Below are 17844 nucleotides of genomic sequence, written 5' to 3' on the forward strand. Positions count from 1 at the left end.
TTGAGAAGAAGAGACATTACCACAATAATAGTCCTGCAGATATGAAGGTTTTTGTTTAATTCTGGTTGATTTTCTAAGCTGTAGGACTTTAGGGTCAGTTGAATCCACATGGGATGGAGAGGGAAATGTAGGTGAGTTGGATTCAAGAAGGGTAGGAGGTTCAGAGAGAGAAGGAGAATTATTAGGTGGTGATGCAGATCCCACATTATGATAGGAATTGAAGAAGGAGGTGGTAGAAGGTGAATCTGAAAAGGATTGTGAAAGAGGAAACATAAAAGAATGAGTTTCAGGATGTTGGGGCAACACTTGGAAAGGAAAAATTGTTTCATGGAATATGACATTCCGAGAAACAAGGATCTTATTGGTGTTTAGATCCATGAGTTTATAACCCTTAATATCAGAAGGATATCCTAGGAAGATGCACTTTGTGGCTCGTGAATCAAATTTTTGTCTGTGACTAGTTAAAGTGGATGCAAAACAAAGGCAGCCAAAAACTCTTAAATGAGAAAGGTTAGGTGTTTTGTTAAAAAGCATTTCAAAAGGGGTTTTATTTTGAAGTAGAGGAGTGGGAATTCTATTGATTATGTGGGCAGCAGTAAGCACACAGTCACTCCAAAAAATTAATGGTAGATTTGCTTGAAACATTAAGGCTCTAGCAGTGCTTAGTAGATGTTGATGTTTTCTCTCCACAACACCATTTTGTTGAGGAGTTTCGACACAACTTCTCTGATGCAAAATACCATATTTATGATAGAATTTTGTAAGTAAGAATTCTGGTCCATTATCAGACCTTATAGCTTTGACAGAAGAAGAAAATTGGTTTGCTACCATTTTACAGAAATTTTTGATTAAAGATGGCACTTCTGATTTAGCTTTAATCATGTATACCCAAGTACACCTTGTGAAGTCATCGACTATAGTTAAAAAATATCGAAAACCAGAATAAGAAGTAGTGCCAAAGGGACCCCATATATCACAATGGATCAAATCAAAACTTTTATTAGAATTACTCTGTGATACAGAAAAAGGAAGCCTTCTTTGCTTTGCTAAAGGACATATGTCACAAACATTTGTATGATCAAGAGTGATAGCAGAGTCAATCTGTTTGAGGGAATGGAATCTTGAACTAGATACATGTCCTAATCTACAATGCCATATATCTAAGTGTTTGTGAATAGAGGACAAAGCAAGAGGAGCAGAATTAAACTGAAATGAATTGCAGGTTTTAGCTTGTGATGAAGCTGGAATTAGATGGTAAAGTCCTTCTTTTTCAAGAGCAATCCCAATCATCTTCTCCATTGACTGGTCCTGTAAAAGGCAATGAGAAGCAGTAAAGGTAAGAGAAAGATTAGACTGTTTAGTGAGTTTGGAAACGGATAATAGATTGAATGAAAAATGAGGAACACACAAGACATTATGTAAAAATAAGGAATCTGAGAGACATACAGTACCAATGTGTGTGGCTGGAACTGTAGTACCATTAGGAAGATTGATGGATGCATTAATTGGTTTAGGTGTAGAATGGTATAAAAGTGGTGAACAAATCATATGGTCTGTTGCACCCGTATCAAGAAGCCAATATGAAGTGGAATTTGGCTTAGAAGTAACAGAATTACAAGAAAAAATTGGTTTAAGTGTAGGTTGAACTTTACCAGAAAAGTGAGAGGTGGTGACAAGGTTAACAGCTGGTTGGACATTATTCTGATTGGAAGAATTGGGTTGAACTGAATTTGCAAGCGCCACTAGTTTATGAAATTCCTCTGGAGTGAAACAAAACTTTTGTTGCTCATTGCTATTTTGATTGGGAACCTTTGGAGTAGTAATGGCAGCATGAGCAGAAGCCATATTTCTTTTTCCTTTTGGTCCATTCCAGCCAGGGGGATAACCATGAAGTTGAAAACATTTGTCCACTGTGTGACCATTATAGCCACAATGAGTACAGTGTAGGGCAGATTTCTTTGGTTTGTCCTTGAAAGATTGTGGCTGGTAACTCTGCTGATTGGATTGCTTTGCCATCAAAGCATGAGTCTCATTACATGTAGCAGAATTTGTGAGTTGCCTCTGACTTTCTTCTTGAAGCAGTAGAGAGAAAACCTTGGACATGTTTGGTAATGGAACCATTAGCAGCAATTGGCTTCTGATAGAGGCATAAGAATCATTTAACCCCACCAAGAATTTGAGTACATAATCAGATTGCTGTCTGATTTGTAGAAAGTTGAAAAGTTCACAAGTGCATGTTGCCATCTTGCCACAGGTGCATGTTGGAAATGGCCTATAGCTAATGTACTCATCCCAAAAGGTCTTAAAGGTACTGAAATATTCAGTAATAGACAAAGCACCTTGACTGATGCAACTCAAAGATTTCTCAAGTTGGAAAACCCTTGGTCCATCACTCCTGAGATATCTTACTTTAAGCTCAGTCCAAAGATCAACAGCAGATACCACAAACAGCAAGCTATTTCGTATTTCTTTTGAAATGGAATTCATCAACCAAGAAAGAACCAGATTATTTGCCCTTAACCATGCTGTGTGTTTAACAAGCTGATCAATAGAGGGAGAAACAATTGAACCATCTATAAATTGTACCTTGTTTTTGACTGTCAATGCAATGACTATCGAACGACTCCATGCAACATAGTTTTCTCCATTGAAGATTTCTGATACTAACAAAGCACCAGGATTGTCGCTTGGATGTAGGTAATACGGGCTCGATGAGTCATCTGAAGGATTGATAGGAGGCTGATTAAAAGAATTAGATGAAGAAGGAAGCACAGGAGAGGGATTGACAAGAGGAGAATCACCAAAACTCATTTTCAAGAATTTATTCAAGAAAATGCAAGAAGCTGGAAGACAATCAATGCAAGAATTCCAGAGCAGAATTTCGCAAGGCAGAAGTTGAGAAGAAATTGATCGATTTAGGTTGCGGAAGCTTTAGGGTTTGGCTCTGATACCATGTTGAGAATCAGAAGAACCTGAAACTGATGAAAAACACCAAGAAACAGAGGATGCAAAAGAAAATGGATTGCAGAAAAGAAAAACTAAAAAATTACATCAGACTTGAGTCCTATTTATAACACATCAATGACACAATAACAGAGTAACAAAAATAAACTGAAATAACAACTTTTCTAACTAACTCTTCTCATCTAACTTGCTTTCTATTTTAAGTCTTTCTTCTTTCCTTTTTAGTTCCATGCTTTCAATATGAGATGCAACACTCCAACACAATGTACACGAGCTTTGGGATAAGGTCAAGAATTTCGATTTAACATTTGTGATTTTGAGTTCTTCAGCGTCTCAGAGACTCCCAAGTTCGAATTCCAGGGTCTGGTACTATTCCGATTTGATTAAAACGCCAGAGGACAGAGATTTGGATTTTCCGCCGGCTTCGGTGGTGCAAACAGATACCGTGGCGCTGCTGTACTCGTCGGGCACCACCGGAACGAGCAAGGGAGTGATTCTGACGCACCGCAATTTCATTGCGGCAGGGGTGATGGTGACGGCGGACCAAGCGTATTACGGCGAAAGCAGTAACGTGTTTCTATGTTTTTTGCCTATGTTTCATATATTTGGGCTGTCTGTCATATTGTATGCCCAGCTTGTGAGGGGCAACACTGTTGTAACAGTAGCGAAGTTCGAAATCGAGAAGGTTTTAAGGAGTGTAGAGAAGTATAGGGTGACTCATATGTTTGTTGTTCATCCTGTTATGATTGCTTTGGCGAAGCAGAGTGTGGTCCGGAAGTATGATTTGTCGTCACTGAGGCAAATTTGTTCCGGGGCGGCTCCTTTGGGAAAGGATGTGATGGATGATTGTGCTAAGAATGTTCCTCAAGCTGCTGTCATTCAGGTATTCAAACCGAGAATTGGAATTTATCTTCAACTTTTACTGATAAATTGTTGCAAGTTCTGTTCTCTGGCCTATGTTTTGTTATTGGGAATTGTAGGAAATTAGGAAAATGAAAATTTGATCACAGGCCTGGTTTGCTTTCTGTGGTTGTCAAGAACCAGTAGCAAAGTAAAAGAAATTAAATTTCAACTCTCATACTCTCTCCTTCACCCCTTGTTCACTCCACAAAAGAACTAATTCCAAGAAATTTTTGTATCCATTCATACCCGTCCCCTATGGCAATACTATTATGGTTAATACTCCCTGGATAGAAAAATTTATAATCTTTTAAGCTATGTTGATTTGGAAAAGTTTGAGGAAAAATGTGACAGAGAAAAAAAAAAAAAGGAAAAAAAAAAATAACTTTAAATTCAATAAATTATTTTTATATCATACTTCAAAAATCATTTTACTTATTTAATTATTCAGTATAAAGGTTAAATAATTTAAAAATATATAAGTTTCTTATTGATTTTAATCATATTTAACTTTACTACTTTTCATGGTAAAAGCAAACATGAAAAAAAAAAATCATATTCCTTTATATTTTTTGAGGTACCAAGCTTAAGAAATGGCCAACTCATGGCTCTACTCACCCATTTGAGTGGTTTGTACCCCCTAGAAACAAAGGCCTTCATCGAAAGAATAATCAAATCGCGCAATTCGAATGAATCCCCTCAAACGTAATGGTTCTAGGGACCAGATCGATAAGCCTCTTGCCAAAAGAGCATGACACTACTCATCCCGATCAAATCTTCCTAGGCACCAATAGAGTTCATTCGGGAGACGACCACCCATGGGTTAAGTGTCCAAAAATTTAGAGCCTGGATCACTTGTACTAGTCGACCCGGGAAAGTTGAACATATGTGCTCCTGGGAGTAATGTCTCGGCCTACACCCTAGCTCGTGTGGTAGAGACACCAAGGGCTGCAACAAGATTGATACAAGGAATGAGGGGTGACAACAAGACTGGTATGAGGAATGAAGGACAATGACAAGGTTGGTATGAGGAACAAAGGGTTACAACAAAATTGATACGAGAAGCAGGTCTTGAAGCGAAGCTCTAACTAGTCTTATTGGTAGCAAGTGCTTGAAGAGTCAACCACACGCCGCCTAACACAAGGTTCTTCCACCTAATTGTGTATGCCACACAACCTTTGACATCTAACCCTAACGCACGACTCCTCTAGGAGAAAGCTGATATACTTAACTAGTCAAGTGATGACTTGGAAGCCTTGTAAAATGAGAAGAAGAATAAAGGAAAATATGGATTTTGTTTAAGGTAAAAAAAAAAAGGCATGCATAAAGAGGACACGCCTGGAGATAGTTTAGTGCCCCAAATAGTCATCTGATCCTCATATTCGGAAAGGTTGTGCATCTATAAAAAAATTTTCTTTTCTTCGTACTTTCCGGTGATCAAACATAACCTTAAAGTTACAAAGTGACTTAGAATATCTACTGTTTAAAGAAGTTGCTCAAACTGAAGCTAATAGGGTCTTTTTGGGATATTTGAATATATAGGCCTAGGCTGTTTGCAAAAAAGTTGAGATCAGATGCCTTTGAGGGTTCCTCTCCATGCTTGAACTTGCCTATTACTATTGAAAGCCCCTAGCTGACTCAAGAGGGCAGATTTGCTAGTGTTATAAGGGATCATGAGGTAACCTTCTATCTGCACTAACTACATCTCCTGAGTCAGTGTTGAAATAGGAGCTTGAAGCAACAAATGATCTAGAAATTGTCCAACTAAAGGCTCCTAGCAGCATGTTAATTTTTACTGATTTAATATGTTAGGGACATTCTAACAACTCCAATTTGAGCTCTAACCTTTGGTTATCCTTTGTGTAAATTTTTTTTACTGATTTATTGTTTGTCCAATCAAAGGCTCCCCATGCTTGTAAGAATAGAAGTCTGTGTAAAAAAAATTTGGTTATTGTTTCTTTGATAAAATGATCTGTAACCTAAAAACCAAAAAGGAAAAACGAAAACAAGAAAGAAAAAAGAAAGAAAAAATGAAAACGATCAAACCAAAAGAACTTGAACTTGAATGAGAAATTGTTCCAACCTTGCAAACCTTTCTTATGAAGTATTTTCACTTAGATGTTGTAACGACCCGCTCTCAACCGTGTAGATATTGTTTGCTTTGGATCCACAAGGGTCCTCACGGATTTAAAACGTGTCTACTTGGTTAAGAGGAGCCTCTATATATATATAGCATCATGATCTTTCTCCCCTATCTGATGTGGGACATCACAAACACCTCCTATGCAGACACAACATCCTCATTGTGTCCTATGAGATTACGGGGTCAAAGAGACAAACACCCCTAACGGGGCCAAACAAACCCCCACACCGAGGTCGGGGATCAGCTCTGATACCATTTGTAATGGCTCGCTTCAACCGTGTAAATATTGTTTGCTTTTGACCCAAAGGGCTCCTCATGACTTTAAAAAGTGTCTACTTAGTTAAAAGGAGCTTCTATATATATAGCGTCAGGAACTTTCTCCCTTATCCAATGTAGGACATCACAGATGCCTAATTAGAATTTTTATGGTTTTTCCCCTATATGTGGCACCAATAATGAAAGTCTTATTTCTTTCTTCAACATAAGTATAAAGATACTCCTTCAGGTGACTGATGCAAACTATGTTTTAAAATTTTGTCTGCTTGCCTAATAAGTTTCAAGGTTCCTAATCATGTTTAATTTCTCCTATGTAGTTTTTGTCATAAAGCTGCATCATGATTCAAAATGCACCATGTGGTATTCAAGCTCTCGTCATTCTGGTTCAACTGGCATTCTCGTTCCAAGAGTTGAATCACAAATAGTTAGTGAAGATACATTGAAGCCTCTTCCACCAAATCAATTAGGTGAAATATGGGTTCAAGGGGCAAACATGATGCAGGGTAGGGTTTGATTAAATGTTTGTGTTAGTTCCTCTTCCCAATGACTTCTAACAGCATGTGATCTTATTTGATTCTCCAAATTGCTGTGATCTTATTTGATTCTCCAAATTAATTAGGTTCCATTCAAATTGAATAATCTTAATTCATTTAGAGAGGAAACGTGGTGGTTAAGACATCAAATTATTAGTGTCATAATTTTGCCTCGTATTGATTTGTGAAGCCAAACAATGTATGACTGCTTTAGTCTCGCAGGTGACTTGCCTCGTGATGTGGGACCTCCTAAGCTATCCCTCATCTTGCTAGCATCTGATTTGCCAAATCAGGCATATTAGACCTATCTTTCATGTTGTAACTTATAACATATAACTGAACACCTAAGATCCAAAGTTTGATTCTTTCAATTGGTCTTTGCTCACCTCAACTAAGGTAAATTGAACACTTGTCATTTGCCTTGATTTGATTGGCTGTGGATTCTTGCTAAGATTTTATCTGGCATTTATCAGACAGTTTGGGTATGCATGCCTAAACTATAGTGTAAGTAGGATTATGTTTATCTGAATTTTGTACTATAGCAATGAATTTAGTTCCTTATGGTGCTAATAAACTATAATTTCATCAACCTGCAAACAATGTACGGTCATTGAGTTTATTTCCTTTACCATTGCACTAACTTGATATTGCTGGTATTATTGAGTGATCTTGCTTCTGCTTTCTACTTGAAATATTTTTCAGGTTATTTTAACAATCCACAAGCCACAAAACTGACTATAGATGAACAAGGTTGGGTACGTACAGGAGATCTTGGGTATTTTGATGAAGGGGGACAATTGTTTGTTGTGGATCGAATAAAAGAGCTTATCAAGTTTAAAGGCTTCCAGGTAACTTTTAATTTGGTGATTTTTGGATATTTACTCATATATAATCTTATTGAATCTTTGCTATTTCATAGAAATAATATCAGAGAAGGCAAGGCTCCTTATTTTTTATGGGAATGTGTACCCTTTGATATTATCTTTGTTTGGCGTTGAATGGGTGCTGGCTTCTTCAGTCAGAGAGGCTCTTTTAAGTTGGCATGAGAATTTTTTGGGGATGAAATAAAGGAAGGTGTGGAGGGCTGCCCTGTTGGGTTTATTCTGACCTGGAGAAATTGTAGAGCATTTGAAACATAGAACAATCGGTTCATACTCTCAAAAACTTGTTCCTGGGTGGAAGTTCTTAGATGCTACCTTGTTGTCTATATTAGATCTAGTTGATTAGCCAGACACTAATTAAGGGGAAGGAAGTGTTTTTTTATTTCTCTTCTATTTCATTGCCATTTTTGGCACCCTTTGTTTACCCTCTGTGTACTTTGATGCACCCCCTTTTGTTTAGGTGCTGATAATAATATTCTTGTTCGCCTATCAAATAGTAATACACACACACTCCAATTTACCTTTGAACCAGGGTCGATGTAGATTCAGACCAAACTGATTTGCACCAGTATTGGAGGTTGTGATCTCGTGTTGATTAGAGGGTCAAGGTTTCAAGAACATGTAAGCTGTAGTTTGAAGATATGTAGAACATGACAAAAATCCCCTTGTTTGCTTCTTTGAAATGTATACTCATCATCCTCTATTTGAATTCATTTTAATATGCTGTGCATTCAAGTTCTATGTATCTATTTGACTCTTTTTTAGGTAGCACCAGCTGAGCTTGAAGGGCTGCTGCTTTCTCACCCTGAAATATTAGATTCTGTTGTCATCCCGTAAGCAGAAAATGCAGTCTCTCAAATATACTGCTCTTGCTTTTATAAGCGACTAAACATAGGCATGTGATGCCTATCGTTCTAATATGGAGTGTTGATCATAATTTTCCACTTGTAGACTTCCAGATGTTGAAGCTGGCGAGGTCCCAATTGCATATGTAGTTCGTTCTCCCAGAAGCTCACTAACTGAAGAAGATGTTCAGAAATTTATTGCAAAACAGGCAAGGGACTGCACTCTGCAAACTAACGTCCTAAAGTAAAAGAAATGAAAAGAAGACATGCTGTCTTTATGTGCTTGATTCGAATCTCTTAGCACCCAACGAAACTAATTTCATTTTGACTTAACTATCTTGGAATTCCTTAGGTAGGATATTGTTTCAAACGATATCAACAATGTGTTAAGGACTACACTCAAGTGGTCACTGAGAGAATCCCTCCATCGAGCTCGAGGTACTAGAGCTGTCAGATTGCTATGATTTTTCCTACCATGCTTATTTACTAGATTACTTATGAAACAAACATGCCTGGTTAGGTAGTTGTAGCCCCAACCCAATTATCTTAAACAAGGTAAATTGTCTGATGTAATGGATTTTTTGCTCCATATTCTTTTTCAGATACTTGCACTGATCTGTTTTTATTACCATTTTAAAAGCATAAGACCCCTCTCTTCTTATAATAAAATAAAACCCCTTTCTCTCTCTTTCTTTGTTTCGAAAAGTAAATAGGCATGGAATCGTCTGACAAGGGAATTTATCAATTAAGCAGCTTTTTATAAAGCAAAAATAGTATTTGTGGAATAAATGCTCATATATCTATTTACTGAATGCTCCTGAAATGCATGTCTTTTCTGCACCAATTGAATTGTACTTGGATCTCTTTCCTTAAGTTTTGATCGATTTCTTTGTCCTTTACAGGTTGCACCATTCAAAAGATTACGAAGAGTAACTTTTATAAACAATGTTCCAAAGTCAGCTTCAGGAAAGATTCTCAGAAGAGAGCTCATAGAGAAAGTTCGATCCAAGATCTAAGATACAAAGGTTTACTATCCATCACCTACATTATAAAAAGGTTAATACAGCATCCACATTTCTAAGAACCATTGTTTGGTTGTATTGGTGGCCCTTTAATACACCATATACTCATTTTATTTTTAAGAAAGGACTTACATTAATTCTTACAGAGAATGGCAGAACTGCTTGTAGGCCATTTTATTAAATAGAAAATAGTTGAAGCATGCACTTGCCATTGCCTGTAGAAGTGTGTGATACTTGGTGTACTATGCTTGAGTCTTCAAGCTTGGATAATACAAAGATTCTAGGTTTTTAAATGTAATTATTTTTGGTTAAAAATGAAGGGCTATTTAATAACCTCTATAATCAATGGGTGCATTTTGCTCCGTATCTGGTCTGCGGCGAGTCCTTTTGATTGGTAATGGCATTTGCTTGTTTTTTTTTCTTCTTCCTTTTTAACTTTTGCCTCAAATTAGAGCATTTTACAGCTTCAGCGGATGGCCTCATCCTATCTGATTCCTGTGATCATCATGATGCCTCCATATTTATGCTACAGAGCCTTGCAGTTTCTACTTAAAACAAAATGGCCTAATTCAATTTCCACAAGGAAGTCCAAGTAGAAGCATAAAATTGGGTGGTTAGTTGTTGGTGCAGAAATTTGATAAAGATAAAGCCTGTAGTTGTTGGTGCATGCATTCTGTGTCTTTGATTCCAGAAGGGTCTTAATACTGTGTGCAAGAACATATTAATAACATTTATTTAAGGGAAACACCTTAAGGGACCCTCTTAAAGAATTGAAGGGGAGTCATTTTTTAAGTTCCAAATCCCAATGGCCCTAAAGACTTAAAAAGGTTACGGTCCATGGTAAGTGATTGATCTCGTCATTAAAGGAGGGAGGATAACATCCACCATTCTTTTTCTTATTCTTTGTTAGACAAAAGCTAAGATGCAATTGGTATTTAGCTTTTCTTCCTGCAGGCTGCTGCTGCTTCTTTTTCTTTGTTCTTAGGTAAAATAGCATAGACGTGGAGAGATTGGGTCTGATGCAGCAGACCATTTATCCATTCATTACACCTTGTCTGGATAGGACACAGGATATATCTTGTTGTCAATGGAGGAAAGAATGTCCCAGATTCCATGCCTAGGAGGCTAATGGTCGGTGGAATTCCCACCCCCACCCCCTACCATTCCTGGTGGATATGAATGTAGTCACTTCTTGATTATGGCATGTTGAGTCTGTCAGATTTCTAATTGCACTTTATGCGGCAGAAGGAATTTTCTCACCAATCTGTCTGGTCTGTCGAGATATAGATTGATCATTTTCGATGAAAGGGAGAACTTTTTAATACATGAAGTTAAATCTCTCTGTACCATTGCTCTAGCATACTAATATGTATACTTCAAATACTAAAACTCAGTATTTATCTAGTTCATTGCTTATGGAGTATGTTACGCAAAGGTGAAATGTGTTGTTAATTCCTTTTTATCTTGAAACAAGACATTTCCATTCTCTCTTTACTTTAAAAAATACATCCAGAAGCATTGGTGACGCATGGTTCAGGGAAATAATATTCTTGAAGCAGCATTCGGAGAGAAGTGTCAGGGGATGGTTGTCATGAAGATAAAGCTGGTGAATGTCGGATAACAAAATGGGAGCGAAAGAGTGGTGAATGTTTGGGGGTACTGATTCCAGAGTGCCCTTCCTTTAGAGAGCATGCATGCATAAGCACTTGAGCAGTAGCAGTGGCAGCTGTAGAAGCAGAAGATTCACAAACATATACCTGAGGTCCCATCAGAAAGCTACCCTTCCTTCTCTGTCCATCAAACTTTGCCTTTTTTCTCTCTTGCACACTTCGCTACAGTTTTTAAGTGCATCTTCACCACTTCAGAGGCTTCTTCAATGTGTGGCTGCCTTTTGGTCTCATCCCCTTTCTTTTTCTGCTTTTGTTTCTCCTTTCTGTTAGTGGTCATGCCATGTGCCTGCATGCTTTCATTTCTCTGGCTAAGACAGTGAAATGCAGTATTCTCCAATCATCTCACTCCTTTTTTAAGCTGAATTCAAAAGCGCTTATGATATAGTAGTACGAGTATATGCCTTTGTGGAATTTCGAAATAATTTGGTTGAAGAACTAATTTCACAAGTGAGAAAATTTTTGCATGTGAAAAAAGTGACATTCAGAATTCTTTTGGCCGTAATGGAAAGAGATAAACTCAACCTTGACTTACTTCGCTGGTGGTTATATGACTCAATTCTGATCACTGAATCTTCCACTGAATTTATTGCTTTGGGGTTGAGCTGTGTCAACCCATTTTGCATATGTCTTGGGGTGTTTGTAGTTTGTACCAATACAAATTGCAGTAGAATCTTGGAACCATGGACCCCCTGTCCCTCTTCATCGAAGTGTGTGGCCTGGCCTTGTCCTTAAGCATGGGCTAGTAGGAGACTCACATGGAGGATGGGCTTAATCACAAAGGCACACAAGATCTCTACAGACGGTGACGCATTCACAACCACCTACATGTGGAAATACAAACGTATGTTGGGCCTGAGCATTTGTGCTGAAATTGGTATAGACAATAAGCCTCCATCTTTTTACATTTAAAATAATTAAATTTCACTAATATAATAGTTAAAACTTTATTTCTACTTTGATCTCATGGGAGAAAAGTAGTAAACCTTTGTTAGTGACTTGGGCATATATAAGAGGCCGCTTCCGCCATCTCTTTAACCTTTTCACAATATTTTACACGTTGTTTGGAACCAAACGCTTATCCTACCCTACTCTCCAACTTGTCCCACTTGTTAACAATAATTCAATCAGAGATTTACGATATCCAAACTGATTCTGAAAGTTATTAGACAATAATCCCAGAGAGTCACAGCTTACAACTGGCACTACGGCACATGTTGGAGGGAGCACGGCAAAAGCTCTTGTCCAACAATGACCCAACGCCCCCTTCCACATTCAAAATGAAATAGGAACAATAGGCCTGCAGTCTACACTTAATAATGCATCAGCCAAAAAGAAAAAAAAGAAGGAAAATGAGAATGGAAATATGACCATGTGTGGAGGTTAAAAGTTTGAATTATGAATGGGTTAGGTTGGTTAGGTAGAAATTATGATAGAAAAGGTTTGAATTTTGAATGCACATTTCATTTCTTTTGCTGCTAAGATTTTGACATGAGATGGTATGGTATTGGTGGTTCAATAATTCAGTTGCACATGCACCACACACACAGACCCCTTTTCTCATTTGCTCATTCTCTGGGCTTTTTGAAAACTGTCTATCCACCCATGATCCCATCTTTTCAGCTTTTGAATCCGTGGTCCCATTCTTTTAATCAGACCTTGTAACTAACTTGAGTTTGATCAGTGGTACCACCCCTCTGCGCTCTGGATGGAATTGACATATCTTTCATTGTCCTTCAAAGATATTAAGGAGAAATGACATGAAGTTCATGATATCAAGCCTGTAAGTTTGTTGACTCATTAGAAATTTTGTGAAATGTGAAGTCCTCGTTTGGTCACAAGTACTTTTGGGGCTTTAAAATCATCACCCACTTGCATCTAAGGATTGGTTATTCATTGCCACTCTTATCCATTAAAGATGCAGAAAGGAAATTAAGTCTTGATAGAGAATTCAGTAGAGATTTGATGGAATCCGTAGCATGTGGTACTGTGACTTTTTAAGCCTCCAAACGGGCCACACTCCTATGGCACAATAGAATGATCTGCTTATGCTGGTCCAGTCACCATTCACAAATTGCAGATGGTGAAAAATATTTGGGGAAGAAGGTCATTTCTCGGAACAAGGACCTCATCATACTTGGGTTTGAATCAAGGAATTGAAGTCCCCATCTCCATTAGACAAAGGAAACTCCTCTATCAATCAATGTTTCCTTATCCTTTTCTATAGAACCAATGGTCATTTTTCAAACTAATACGCCATCTTCTAATCACCATTTCCCTGATTTGATACTTTGACCATGCCCCTAATCACTTCAATTGCTATCAAAGAAACTGAGGTTTGAACACCGAAAACCCTAATTTTTGGATTAGAAGAAAAAAACAACACACAGAGGGAATTTCACATGACAATCAATTATCACTACTAGGTTGGTTCATTTCATTCTGTTGATCATCTTTGTACCGGATGTTGGCTTCAATTTATCAAATCAAGGTTGTAGATACAATATGTCCCCTTTTGGAGTTACTGGGGAGGTCACCATCCAATGAAGCCATTGTAGCACTCATTGAACCTCTTTTTTCTTTGTGGATGATCCATGGTTTTCACCAAATTACTGTCGGACGCACATGCCAAGGGCCATACCTTGTTTTCCAATGCCATCACAAGTTCACAACCCTACTTGTACATTGCAATAGCCTCATAATCACACAAGACAAGTAGCCTTCTAAGAAATTAAAGCAGAGCATCTAAACAAAACCCATCTATTTTGTCATATTATTCATTGTTTCTCAAAAGAGTTCATCACAATATGTTATGTTCTTACTTAGAGATGAAGGGGTGTGTGTCTGAGAGAGAGAGAGAGAGAGAGAGAGAGATGGAGGATGGGAAAAGGACTAAAACCAAAGTAGTTAAAGCGCAAACGTGCAGGGGGAGAAGAACAAAGGGGGCTGTTTCTTGTGAGGAACAGCAGAGCAGCCTGACCCACACTAGACAAAAACTACCACTATCATTGTCCGTACAATCAAGATTGGGTTGCGTGTGTTCCCTTTGACAAAAGAAAAAAATGCTGATAATTTGAAAAAAATAATTATTTAAATATACGTATATTATATATGGGAAAAACGAAATGAGTTACTAAAATAATGAAAAGAGAAAAATAAAGGAGAGAAAATAGAATTGAAAAGGACAAAAAGAGGAGGGAAGTGATGGAGGATGCAAAGTGGTGCCACATATGCACAAACACATGCATATGATCACAAGCATGCACACATGAAAACCCACACCCCACCCCCCACTCCCCACTCCCCCCACTATCCAACAAATAATCATTCATCATTAAGACACAACTCTCACCCCCTTTTTGTCATTTCCCACTAAAGGTCAACTTTCCCCTGCCCCATTTGCCATTTTTCCCCCATTCATCTTCCCACTTTCCTTTGGCGCCTCTCTGGTCTCTGGACACATCTCCCATGCATTTTACCCATTTCCCCCTTCCCCTTCTCCCCGGTCTTCTTCAAATTATTTTGTCTCTCTTCTCCACCCAACACAATTATATTCCCATGTATTCCTACCTTACTAGTACTACTACTACTACTACCATATCACTCCTTTTCAAACTCTGTTTCTTCCCTGGGAAAAATGATCGATAAGTCACATTCCAAGTGTGTCAATTATTGTGCATCAAAACAACTAAAGCATCATGGGCATAGACCCAATAGATTAAGGCCCATAATGCTTGCTTAATTCAGAAGATGCTCAAACCATGTGGTTTGGAGATTTCTTAATGCAAACTAAAGCTCCAGCCAATAAAGCATATACATCCTGGAAACCACCCAAAAGGATCGAATTTTTGAATTTGAATTTTCCACTTTAGAGGAAAAGAATTGAGCTTCACTTGTTGCATGTTGGTTTGTCACCGTTAAGGATACCGCAAAAAAAAGATCCGTTTTTATATTTTTTTAGGTTACTTCACAGTAGGATTCCCACTACACCAACTGGGATATTGATTAATTAATTGCTACTTTAAAATTAATGAAGATAGCAAGCAGAAGGAAGTGGGCACTTCCCACAAATTAAAAACAAAAAAGCCTAGTATGCATTGTACCAGGAGTTGAGCTGGACCGTATGGTTGCCTTCTTTGCTAGACCCACTTGGAGGTTAGGCTCAAAAACGATTCCTACTTCCACACAAATTGAGAATCAATTCTCAAATCCTGACAAATCCATGGAAATGAGTTGGTAATAATGTGGAATTAGATTTTCCTCTTTTTTTTTTTTCTTAAACATTATTGAATGTGAATAGAGAATACTTTTCTCAGCCTTCTAGCTGTTCATGGTGTTGGTGGAACATTGAACTTGAACACCAGTACAGCTCAGGCCATGGCTGGTGGCTTAGGGGCAGGGCAGCTTCACAAAACTGCCATAATGATCTATGATGTCCTAGGTTTCAAGTGAAAAGGAAAAAAAATATAGATATATTTATATCTTCGTGTTTCTTTTATGGGTAAAGACTAAAGAGAAGGTAATTTACTCTTACTTTTCCCCCAGATTGGTCCTGTTCACGAGGTGAAAGGACTCCAATTTCTACATTTGACTTTCTGTTTCTTTCCTCTGCTTTAACAAATCAATCTTCTTATTCAACCACACTACGGCAATAATGCTAACCTATTCCTATAGGTGTTGTGAATGTTTGATTCATAATTTTGTATATTTCCCACACACCCATATCTACTGTAAGATTTGCCACCTCCACCTCCACCTCCACCTCCAGGTGCTAAACATTTTCACATTATTTGACATTATTGATGCCCTCTCTTAGGGGGGGAAAAAGAAAAGGATGCCTATAATTTATATCACATCATTATGAAAGCTGAAAGCTGAACAACTAAAAGCCAAAAAGTTTTCTATAATTTCTGAGGACCAGTGACCAGTGTGAACTAATTTGCCAAACCCAAGTTCTTTTTTGTAGGTAAATGTAATGGAATTCATGCTTGGGATCAGTAATGCTTCACTTCACTTCACTTGATCTTAGGACAAATCAAAGTAAGTTCACTGCATTTGTGGTGATGACAGTGGGAAATGTGAATTGCAAGTCAAGATTTCTAGGGTTCCCAGGTACTGTAAAAGGCAAAAAAAGAATCGGGATGTCCATGATTTACCCAGCAATGGGGACATATTCACGGTTGGGACAGTGACTATCTTCATTAATGTAACATGAGTTCTTCTTCAGACCCTCATAGAACCCAGGGACTGTACTCTCACGTACCTAACATAGGGAAGAAACAGGGAGACATTCACGTGTGTATAGATAACTTTGTTTTCAAAAGCCCACTAAACTGTTTCCAAAATGGCAATCCTCTGTTTCTCTAACTATTTTTTTCAGCTTAAAAACTTTATAAAAACATCTTTTAGGAAACAATTTCCAAACCCAGAAAATAAAAAAAATATATTCTCTAAAATGTCTTTCTCTTTTCTCTGGGACTGTTTGTGACTTCCCCAATTGGGTTTTCTGATAACTATAGCTACTGAGAGACCCACTTGGGTTTCTTTCAATCAAAGGCTATGCACATGTTACACTACTCAAAAAGAGAAATAAGAGGGACCTATGAGCTTCATTTCAACCCCAAACTTTTTCTAGAAGACCAATACATTGATTGATTCTAAGAGGAAAGATATTTATTCTCCACCCTTTTTGTCACATGCCTGAACAAGTGCCCAAATTATCTCTCAAGAAATTCTGGACCATGACTGATTGTCACATTGTTTCCAGGCTCCATTAAAAGAAAAAAGAAAGAGAAAAAAAAAGCGCCAAGAACAAGGAAAGAATAGACAATGGTGAAAATGATTAGTCAAAACCGAATTTGATTTTTTCTCATGGGACTATTCAGATCAAATGACCTAATATTTGGATTAAAAAACTGAATGCAATCATAGAAAGTAAGAAAAACTAAACATACTGAAAGCTACCCAAAGTAGGGTATACAAAGCTATTCAAAACAATAATGAAGTTGTGACCTTTATTCATACTCTGGTTCAAATAAAAAATAATGTAAATTTTGATAAAGACCAAAAATATGGATACTTTCTTGCTTCTGCTAATAAGAGCAAAGACCAAAGCATGAAGAAAATTATTGAAGCCAAAATGGAATGGGGCGGAAACATTGGATATGACACATGTGTATTCAGAGGAGTGCCACCACAGCTCCATCCTATGGTTAAGGGTGTATCTACAATGCATCAGAATGATTAAAACTTTTGCAATAAGATTGCATAAAATCTGAATATTTTACGGACATAAAAAACAAGGCACAGTTAACCACAAGAAAGACAATGGCACGGCATAATGAGGGGTCACATGCATCACTTTTGAGAAGCGTTTGAGTGGGCATTTGAGTATTTCTCATTTGATTTAATCCCCCCTCTCCATTGGAAGCATAGATTGGTGGGCAATGGACATGCCCTTGTTATTTAATAACAAATAATTATTACCTCTCAATGAGAAAGAGAGTGTGAGGAGGCTTCTCTTTTTGACTTCTTCAAAGTCTCTCTTTCCCCCCCAAATTTGGCAGATTACCTGCCATTAAATTACTTATTTTTTGTACAACTTATTTCAACT

At 37.7% G+C, this 17844-nt stretch overlaps 2 protein-coding genes across 2 annotated transcripts in view; one reads left to right on the forward strand and one right to left on the reverse strand.

Annotated features, from left to right (window-relative positions):
• Positions 1-9874, forward strand: part of LOC100267423 (probable CoA ligase CCL7) — a 12273-nt gene extending 2399 nt beyond the window's left edge. The window contains exons 3-9 of the mRNA XM_059739374.1: positions 3210-3947; positions 4729-4857; positions 6601-6786; positions 7519-7664; positions 8463-8530; positions 8649-8751; positions 9445-9874. Coding sequence (XP_059595357.1) covers positions 3210-3947; positions 4729-4857; positions 6601-6786; positions 7519-7664; positions 8463-8530; positions 8649-8751; positions 9445-9558 — 1484 coding nt within the window. The 3' untranslated portion in view covers positions 9559-9874. The remainder of the gene's footprint in view (positions 1-3209; positions 3948-4728; positions 4858-6600; positions 6787-7518; positions 7665-8462; positions 8531-8648; positions 8752-9444) is intronic.
• On the reverse strand, positions 978-3219 carry LOC132254189 (uncharacterized). Its single transcript, XM_059739224.1, has 2 exons — positions 1653-3219; positions 978-1308 (listed from the first exon to the last, which is right to left on the reverse strand). Exons 1-2 carry the CDS (start codon positions 2809-2811, stop codon positions 1271-1273), a joined length of 1197 nt encoding a protein of 398 aa, XP_059595207.1. The 5' UTR covers positions 2812-3219; the 3' UTR covers positions 978-1270.
• Positions 9875-17844: the final 7970 nt, after the last annotated feature.

Source organism: Vitis vinifera, chromosome 8 (assembly GCF_030704535.1).
Source record: "Vitis vinifera cultivar Pinot Noir 40024 chromosome 8, ASM3070453v1".
Taxonomy (NCBI): Eukaryota; Viridiplantae; Streptophyta; class Magnoliopsida; order Vitales; family Vitaceae; genus Vitis; species Vitis vinifera.

Excerpts from the sequence above, each read along its gene's own strand:
- LOC132254189 (XM_059739224.1), bottom strand. The coding sequence starts at position 2,811 with ATGAGTTTTGGTGATTCTCCTCTTGTCAATCCCTCTCCTGTGCTTCCT. Across the intron at positions 1,309-1,652 it reads CACCACCTCTCACTTTTCTG|GACCAGTCAATGGAGAAGAT; the intron begins GTAAAGTTCAAC and ends TGCCTTTTACAG.